The following is a 10,164-nucleotide window of genomic DNA, read 5'->3' as shown; positions in this document are numbered from 1 at the left end:
ACGCAGTGAAGCCACGCCCATTTTATGTAGAATTGCATTATGGGCCCAAAAAGCAATTTATACAAAGTGGGGACGATTTTGCGTTACAACAATAAAATGTAATGTATTTTTCGAAGTGGGTTTCAAAGAATTTCCATTGACTGAATGTGATGGATAGGTCTGTATCCCATTTGTTATTTGTGTGTATTAGAATTTTAAAAAGCACAACACATACGAAATGGAGCAGACCTCAATGCAAAACATATTTAGCAAAACATTCAATGAAGACAAGGTCAACATTACCAAAAAATAAACATTTATTTCAGTTCAAGTTGTAGAAATACAATATACAACAGCAACTGAAGGGTAACTCAGAGATACAGCAACATAACCACCTGCTTATCAACAGGCTCTGTGTGGTTTCAATAGTAAGTATTCATACTGTGTCCCCACTTAGTACAGGATTTGTAGCAATACCACATTATCAACCTAGAAAAATATTTGTATTGACAGTACTGTATTGTCGTGGCATTTACATAAAATATGAGAGATGTATGATGATACATCAGCATAGCACTGCTGGTACATCAGCTGACAAGACCTGAGAACAGAAAAAGAGAAAAAAAATGAATTACAGATCAATTAAATCTAAAAAAAAAAAAAAAAAATATGAAAGAAGACGACTAATAAAAGTGAAAACTCCAACATACCCAGGTAATCGTCCATGAGGGATCCAATAGCAAACTGAAAAAGAAAATATTCAACATTACAACTTGCAGGGCTCTTTACAGAGATGAGACTATGGAAATATTTCATACTTTAGATAGATTGGCTTGCAATCTGTGAGGATATTATACTGTGCCTTCGGAAAGTATTCAGACACCTTGACCTTTTCACATTTTGTTACATTACAGCCTTATTCTATGATTGATTACATTGTTTTTTCCCCTCGTCAATCTACACACAATACCTCATAATGGTGAAGCAAAAACAGGTTAAAACTTTTGCTAATTTATATATATATATATATATAAAAAAAATGGATATCACATTCAAATAAATTATTCAGACCCTTTACTCAGTACTTTGTTGAAGCACCTTTAGCAGCAATTACAGCCTTGAGTCTTCTTGGGTATGATGCTAAAAGCTTGGGAAACCTGTACTTGGGGAGTTTCTCCAATTCCTCTCTGCAGATCCTCTCAAGCTCTGTCAGGTTGGATGGGGAGCGTTGCTGCACAGCTATTTTTAGGTCTCCCCAAAGATGTTCGATCGGGTTCAAGTCCGGGCTCTGGCTGGGCCAATCAAGGACATTCAGAGATGTGTCCCAAAGCCACCCATGCATTGTCTTGGCTGTGTGCTTAGGGTCATTGTTCTGGAGCAGGTTTTCATCAAGGATCTCTGTACTTTGCTCCATCCATCTTTCCTTTGATCCTGACTAGTCTCCCAGTCCCTGAAAAACATCCCCACAACGTGATGCTGCCACCACTATGCTTCACTGTAGGGATGGTGCCAGGTTCTCCAGATATGACGCTTGGCATTCAGGCCAAAGAGTTCAATCTTGGTTTCATCAGACCAGAGAATCTTGTTTCTCATGGTGCGAGAGTCCTTCGTGTGCCTTTTGGCAAACTCCAAGCGTGCTGTCATGTCTTTTACTTAGACGTGGCTTCCGTCGGCCACTCTACCATAAAGACCTGATTTGTGGAGTGCTGCAGAGATGGTTGTCCTTCTGGAAGGTTCTCCCATCTCCACAGAGGAACTCTAGAGCTCTGTCAGAGTGAGCATTGGGTTCTTGGTCACCTCCCTGACCAAGGCCCTTCTCCCCCCGATTGCTCCGTTTGGCCGGGCGGCCAGCTCTAGGAAGAGTCTTGGTGGTTACAAACTTCTTCCATTTAAGAATGACAGAGGCCACTGTGTTCTTGGGGACCATCAATGCTGAAGACATTTTTTGGTACCCTTCCCCAGCTCGGTGACTCGAGAGAATGCTGTCTCAGAGCTCTACGAACAATTTGTTTGACCTCATGGCTTGGTTTTTCCTCTGACATGCACTGTCAACTGTGGGACCTTATATAGACAGGTGTGTGCCTTTCCAAAACATGTCCAATCAATTGTATTTACCACAAATGGACTCCAATCAAGTTGTAGAAACTTTTCAAGGATGATCAATGGAAACAAGATGCATCTGAGCTCAATTTTGAGTCTCATAGCAAAGGGTCTGAATACTTATGTAAATAATAATATTTGTATTTTTAATAAATTAGTACAAATTTCTAAAAACCTGTTTTCGCTTTGTTATTATAGGATATTGTGTGTAGATTGCTGATTTTATAAAAATTTATTTAATCAATTTTAGAATAAGGCTGTAACGTAACAAAATGTAGAAAAAGTCAAGAGGTCTGAATACTTTCCGAAGCCACTGTATAGGTCTGTCAGGTAGCATCCTTAGTTGACGGGGATTTGACAGCATACTCACAATGTCGTTTTTATCCACTCTTGTTCCCACGATCTTTAACCGAATCTCATCATCCTGTTGGATTACAATGTCCTAATGTGGAGAAGACAGAATCTTTAATAAGAAGACATGTATCCAACAGTTGTGTTACCTAAATATTAATTTAGTAAAATGGCACCCACACCACCACTATTTAGTGAAGAACTCATTTTAGATCTCACCTCATCAGTGGTCTTATAACAGGGAGGATTTGAGTTGGGGTCAAACTCCATCTCTGAGGGAATGGACTGCAGAAACAGTAAGTAACCACATTGACATTTATTAAAGAGTTTATCAATAAAAAAAACATTCAACAACTAAAAGGAGACATTTCCATGTGGACCTACATGACGAGAGATGAAACAGGACATGGGGCCGATCTCTGTGAACAGTCCAACCTGAAAATAACGGAACATCTTGAATTATTTTAAATTTCACCATGAAAACAATATGATCTATTATTGTCCAGACTTATTCAGATGGTAATGAGATCAAAGAAGATTTGTCTATGTCCCAAATGGCACCCTATTGACTGTGGTCAAAAGTAGTGCACTATAAAGGGAATAGGGTGTTTTTGTTCCACACAGTCTGAATAACTAACCCCTTTTTGCATAATGCTACTGATAGTTAAATAAACTGTCCCATTGTTTCAGAGTGCTCCACCTCAAATATCAGCTTATGGACGCTCAAGATGATCTATCCCCCATCCTCTCCGTCATGGCAGACGCCCAGAAATATGTCTACATCTCAGTCATAGACTATCTTCCAAAGTCCCAGTTCACTGAGCCACTCAGGTGACTGTCTGTCAGCACTCAATGTTTTCATACAACCTCTCAGATTGTTTTCATGTACAGTACGTGATTTTTTATATTTTTTTACATTTGTATGTATTCTTTTGTACCTAGAACAATGAATTTGGCCCACTGATTATTTTATTTGGCCCCCTAAGTTGGTGCCCCAAAAAAAAATCATTAATTGTTGGGGATAAAAGACTGTAAAAACACCACTAAATTAACTCTGATTAAAATTTTGGAAATCTATTCCAAAGTATTCCCATGCATAATAGAGAGATATGTGATTGTATAGAAATGGTAGCAAGGTTTGAAATAATGTTTTAGTCAAATATTATATCTGTTTGGGCTTCAATGCGGTAAATTTGCAGTCAACAAAGTCTTTGTAATATTTCTAAAATCGTCCAGTGGCTGAATCGAGTTGATGACCCCTGACATAGGGAATATATTTCCATTTGGGACGTAGCCCTTGTTTTGTTTCCTTACTTTGTTGACCTGGGTAACCACGGCATCTACCACCTCGCCTTTGAATGGACGGAAGACAATAGCCTTGTACTTGACGGGGTAAAGTACGAATCCCCTGCCTGGTTGGATGACACCTGCACCAATGTTGTCAATGGTGGTCACCGCAATGACGAATCCATATCTGAAACAAGAGAATTACTGAGTCAATAACTGAACAAGCATATCAACATGTTACTGGTCAAAACAACCAACCCAGTGTTGTAGAAGTGTCCAAACTGTAAAGACAATTTGTGGTCTCTTGTTTACATTGAAATGTAGCCTGGAGTCCAAACTGAATGACTTAGTTTCACTACACTGAGCAATACTGAGTGTGGGTTCCAGGTTAATGAAAGGGAAGCTTCCCTGGCTCAATACTACTCACTTTCCTGTGCATGTTCCCTCCACCTCTGTGAAGAGCTTCTGTTTCACAGTGTTCAGGAGATTGGGACCAAAGTACCGAGGGTGGAGTAGGATCTCATGCTCCAGGGAAATCTGTGAATGATCATATATATACACTGCTCAAAAAAATAAAGGGAACACTAAAATAACACATCCTAGATCTGAATGAATGAAATATTCTTATTAAATACTTTTTTCTTTACATAGTTGAATGTGCTGACAACAAAATCACACAAAAATTATCAATGGAAATCAAATTTATCAACCCATGGAGGTCTAGATTTGGAGTCACACGCAAAATTAAAGTGGAAAACCACACTACAGGCTGATCCAACTTTGATGTAATGTCCTTAAAACAAGTCAAAATTAGGCTCAGTAGTGTGTGTGGCCTCCACGTGCCTGTATGACCTCCCTACAACGCTTGGGCATGCTCCTGATGAGGTGGCGGATGGTCTCCTGAGGGATCTCCTCCCAGACCTGGACTAAAGCATCCGCCAACTCCTGGACAGTCTGTGGTGCAACGTGGCGTTGGTGGATGGAGCGAGACATGATGTCCCAGATGTGCCTAATTGGATTCAGGTCTGGGGAACGGGTGGGCCAGTCCATAGCATCAATGCCTTCCTCTTGCAGGAACTGCTGACACACTCCAGCCACATGAGGTCTAGCATTGTCTTGCATTAGGAGGAACCCAGGGCCAACCGCACCAGCATATGGTCTCACAAGGGGTCTGAGGATCTCATCTCGGTACCTAATGGCAGTCAGGCTACCTCTGGCGAGCACATGGAGGGCTACTTGGTTACTACATGATTCCATATGTGGTATTTCATAGTTTTGATGTCTTCACTATTATTCTACAATGTATAAAAGTCAAAATAAAGAAAAACCCTTGAATGAGTAGATGTCCAAACTCTTGACAGGTACTGTATTAGTGTAATTAGTTAGTGTACAGTTTGTTTTTACAGTAGGTAACTTAGTACTGAACAAGTCATACTGTTTATAGCTGAGAATGACAGCAATTACTTTCATTGAGTCTAAGGGTGTTTTCACATATAGTCCTCTTTAATGTGAACTCTGGGGTAAAAACAAGCCAAAGAACTCCGGTATCTTTGTATTCACACTGCCCTTGCATTTGAATAAGGACTCAACTCTTTTGCCAGTTCACTTCATCTATTTTGTGGACAGAGTACTCTTTACATGCACATTGCTATGTTAAGAAAAGAACCAAGATCTTTTCCCAACATACACTCTGGGTTTTTACAAAGTGCAGGACAAGCCATTTAATCAGAACGTGTTATCCGACTGCTACTATTATACATAATTCTAAATCAAAAGATACTGTTAACATGTACATTTGATGGCTAACAAAATAAATAGTAATATAATAACTGCAGAATAAATAATGCTGTAATTGAAAATTGTACACACAAGGTAGGCTACTGTGCCTTTAAAAGCTAGAATAGATTTTGTACCCAAAATGTTGCGATTTTCACCAAATATATTGTCTTCTCACACTATTAAAATAGCGTATGAAGCTCTTAGCCTATTGATCACATATTGCAAACAAATACTATGACCTATAAACGAATTTCTGTGCGTCCTTGACAATCGCTAATAAATAAAAATTAAAACTTGTACGTCATCTGGGGCGGCAGGCAGCCAAGTAGCTTTAGAGCGTTGGAGTAGTAACCGAACGGTTGCAAGTTCAAATCCCCCAGCTGACAAGGTAAAAATCTGTCGGTCTGCCCCTGAACAGGCAGTTAACACACTGTTCCTAGGCCGTCATTGAAAATAAGAATTTGTTCTTAACTGACTTGCCTAGTTAAATAAAGATACAATTAAAATCTCTTTTGTGACTCTAATGTGAGGAATTATGGCAGGGGTTAACGGTGTTGTTGTAGTAGTCTAGTGTGTGTTGCGGGAGTAATGACAAGCGAACACGGGGAACTTTACGTTCACAATATCCTAAAAACGGGAACCGGACAGCGTAATTCAAGCGAACCGAACTCAGACCACCTCTCGAGATGGCCTCAGTTCGGTTCGCTTCGGGGGCTTTTTTAAGGGGTCCGAGTTCCTTTGGAGTGTATCACACTGCACACAAAAAACCACACGGAGGTCACAAACATTGGCTGAAAGGGTCCATGTGTGAAAACACCCTAAAGTAACATGTAGCTTTCTTAAACTATCATCGCCAGACAGGTATCAAACAGTTAAATATGCTATTATGGACGTTGAGTTTTCATTTAGGTAACAGTTAACAGAGCAGTTAGCTAGCCAACCGGCTAACAAAGCTAGCACTAGCGATAGCATATTTAGCCAAGGGTGTTATCGTCACAAGATCATACAAATCGAACATCTTACATGATAAAACATGATTTCCCGCTGACGCTTCCTTGATTGAAGCCTTCTGTTTAATTTATCAGCAACTAATTAAGTTATTTGCTGTAACTCTTTTGCTTCTCAATGGAAGTGCAGTTATCTTTCAAAATTATTATTTAAGTCCAGCGGCACATCACAGGAAGACGGTAATGTTTGACTTCTGGAAAAAGTTTTACTTCCGGAGCATTAGATTCACAGCTTTTTGGTCCAATAATGTGATCACTGATTATGATTCAAGACAAGGATTCGTGGGCTTAAAAATAACAAATATTTAATTTTAAGAACAAGAATGAAGTTGAAACGTCTTTGGTTTTAAAAAGAAGCAACAGATGACATAAGACAAAAATGCAACCGACATGACACTGACAGGCCATCAGTCTTTTCCCATATAGACAACACATGCCTTGATTCACTGTGTCAGTCAGTCAAGGCAAAAGTAATTGATCAAAAACAGAACTTCAAGATTCATTCAATATTGACACTTCCATTGAGAAGCAAAAAAGTTACAGCAAATAACTCAAGTAGAAAATATGTATTCACCAAAAAAATTCAAATATATACAGTAAAATGCTGAGTGTAACAGAACATAATTATGAAATGAGTAGTTGATTGTAAGCAATCAATGCAATGTAAGCGCTTGTGATAGGCAGCATACTGAGGACCAGTGGAAGTATGTGCCAAAACAATTATCTAAGACTAATATGAGTATGTGTCCCAAATGGCACCCACCCTATTCCCTACACTGTGCACTATTTTCTCAGTTCAAAAATAGTGCACTATATATGGAATAGGGTGCGATTTGGGATGCACACAATGGGTCATCACCGTTAGCATCATCTACCACAGTGTTTGACATTGGTCATTAGAAAGGGATTTGGCGTATTGAGATGTTCAGTCCCTTAAGAAGACTTCCTGTAGCTGGGTCTGTTAACTCCTCTGGCTCTCTCTCTCTGCCACCACAGAACCTGTCTGGTTCACCACCAGCCCAACACCTGTTAACTCCTCTGGCTCTCTCTCTCTGCCACCACAGAACCTGTCTGGTTCACCACCAGCCCAACACCTGTTAACTCCTCTGGCTCTCTCTCTCTGCCACCACAGAACCTGTCTGGTTCACCACCAGCCCAACACCTGTTAACTCCTCTGGCTCTCTCTCTGCCACCACAGAACCTGTCTGGTTCACCACCAGCCCAACACCTGTTAACTCCTCTGGCTCTCTCTGCCACCACAGAACCTGTCTGGTTCACCACCAGCCCAACACCTGTTAACTCCTCTGGCTCTCTCTCTGCCACCACAGAACCTGTCTGGTTCACCACCAGCCCAACACCTGTTAACTCCTCTGGCTCTCTCTCCCACCACAGAACCTGTCTGGTTCACCACCAGCCCAACACCTGTTAACTCCTCTGGCTCTCTCTCTGCCACCACAGAACCTGTCTGGTTCACCACCAGCCCAACACCTGTTAACTCCTCTGGCTCTCTCTCTGCCACCACAGAACCTGTCTGGAAATGAGGTAAAACGGATTTATGTTTCCCGGCCACTAGGAGAGCCGCCTCTGGATGAATGTTTTCCTGTTTGCTTATGGCGGTATACAGCTCATTGAGTGCGGTCTTAGTGCCAGCATCGGTATGTGGTGGTATGTAGACAGCTTCGGAAAATACAGACGGAAACTCTCTCGGTAGATAGTGTGGTCTACAGCTTATCATGAGATACTCTACCTCAGGCGAGCAAAACCTCGAGACTTCCTTAGATATCGTGCACCAGCTTTTGTTTACAAATATACATAGACCTCCACCCCTTGTCTTACCAGAGGCTGCTGTTCTTTCCTGCCAATACAGTGTATAACCCGCCAGCTGTATGATATTCATGTCATTGTTCAGCCACGACTCAGTGAAACATAAGATATTACAGTTTCTAATGTCCCGTTGGTAGGATATACGTTCTTTTAGTTTGTCCAATTTATTATCCAGCTATTGTATGTTGGCCAATAGTACATATGGCAAAGGCAGATTAGCCACTCGTAGGTGGATCCTCACAAAGCACCCCGATACCTCTTCCATCTTTTTCTCCTGCGAATGACAGGGATGAGCGCCTGTTCGGGTGTCTGAAGTAAATCTCTCTCGTCTGACTCATTAAAGAGAAATTCTTCGCCCAGTTCAAGGCGAGTAATCACTGTTTTGATTTCCAGAAGCTCTTTTCGGTCATAAGAGACAGTAGCAGCAACATTATGTACAAAATAAGTTACATTTAAAAAAAAATAAAAAAATAGCACAGTTGGTTAAGAGCCCATAAAATAGCAGGCATACCCTCATCTTTGGGATGAGTTGGACAGCAGCATGAAGGAAAAGCAGCCAACAAGTGTTCAGCATATGTGGGAACTCCTTCAAGACTGTTGGATAAGTATTCCAGGTGAAGCTGGTTGAGAGAATGCCCAATAGTATGCAAAGCTGTCATCAAGGCAAAGGGTGGCTCATCCATATATTTTAAACTTTATATTCTTATCCGTATTAGGTTTTGTTGTGGAATTTGTTAGAAATTAGGTTTTGTTGTGGAATAGTTTGATATTACCTGTTAGATATTGCTGCACTGTCAGATCTAGAAGCATAAGCATCTGCTAACCATGTGTATATGTGTATATGTATATATATATATATTTATTGGTCATGTGTATATGACCAATAAAATGTGAGTTTATTTTTTATTTTATTTGGCTACTTTGAATAATCTAAAATATATTTGGATTTGTTTAACACTTTTTTGGTTACCACATGATTCCATATGTCTTATTTCATAGTGTTGATTTTTTCACTATTATTCTACAATGTAGAAAATAGTTTTAAAAATTAAGAAAAACCCTTGAATGATGCACGCATGGAACAAAGCTTGGTTGGTTTAAAATAAAACTTCACCTCACCAAAAAAACATTATCATAACCCACCAACCGGTGGCGCCATCGACCAAACGACAACAGTAGGTGACGTCGACGCCTGGGGATTCATGCCGCGTTCAAAACAATTGGGAGCTCGGAACTCGGAAATCCCCGACTTCATACGTCAGCGCCTAAAAAACAACTGGGAATTCGAAAAAAAAAAACGAGCTCAGACTGAGAAAAATCGATTTGAACGGCCACCCAACTCGGAATTCCAACTCAGGAACTCGGGCCTCTTTCCGGAGCTCCAACTTTCCTACCTGAAGATCACTGACGTCATCTCGTATTCTTCCGTGTTCCCAGTTCTTCTGAACGCGGCATCAGTTAGAGATGGCGTCCCTTTTGCAGCCTGACAGGGTTCTCTACCTAGTTCATGGAGAGAAAAAGATCCGATCGCCGTTGTCGACACTTTATTTTTGCCGGTATTGCAGTGAATTGCGTTCCCTAGAATGTGTGTCTCACGAGGTAAGTTACGAAAATGTCAACACTACTGTGACTAACTATCTCAATCCTAGAGATATCTAGCTAGCTAGCTAGCTCGTAGCGTTAGCGGTTTGGGAGGGATTGGTCAACATAGTCCAGCCCCCGTACAATAAACATTTTAATGTTATTTGCCATATCGCACGCCAATCAACATTTATTAAACAGCTCTGTCGTGTGATTGGTCGGATATGTCGTCTTTACTTCCGTCCTACTTTCATAA

At 40.6% G+C, this 10,164-nt stretch overlaps 2 protein-coding genes across 2 annotated transcripts in view; one reads left to right on the top strand and one right to left on the bottom strand.

The window, feature by feature from the left end:
- Positions 1-272: 272 nt before the first annotated feature.
- On the bottom strand, positions 273-6,687 carry LOC120047366 (DNA-directed RNA polymerase II subunit RPB7). The gene is made up of 8 exons (XM_038992889.1): positions 6,520-6,687; positions 4,145-4,254; positions 3,745-3,904; positions 2,815-2,865; positions 2,650-2,715; positions 2,450-2,521; positions 690-723; positions 273-580 (listed from the first exon to the last, which is right to left on the bottom strand). Exons 1-8 carry the CDS (start codon positions 6,529-6,531, stop codon positions 567-569), a joined length of 519 nt encoding a protein of 172 aa, XP_038848817.1. The 5' UTR covers positions 6,532-6,687; the 3' UTR covers positions 273-566.
- Positions 6,688-9,757: 3,070 nt separating this feature from the next.
- Positions 9,758-10,164, top strand: part of LOC120048904 (dynactin subunit 4-like) — a 149,714-nt gene continuing 149,307 nt past the window's right edge. Inside the window, exon 1 of the mRNA XM_038995221.1 lies at positions 9,758-9,926. Within this exon, the coding sequence (XP_038851149.1) occupies positions 9,792-9,926 (135 nt within the window). The 5' untranslated portion in view covers positions 9,758-9,791. The remainder of the gene's footprint in view (positions 9,927-10,164) is intronic.

Source organism: Salvelinus namaycush, chromosome 5 (genome assembly GCF_016432855.1).
Source record: "Salvelinus namaycush isolate Seneca chromosome 5, SaNama_1.0, whole genome shotgun sequence".
Lineage (NCBI taxonomy): Eukaryota > Metazoa > Chordata > Actinopteri > Salmoniformes > Salmonidae > Salvelinus > Salvelinus namaycush.
This window is presented reverse-complemented; position numbering and strand designations above follow the sequence as displayed.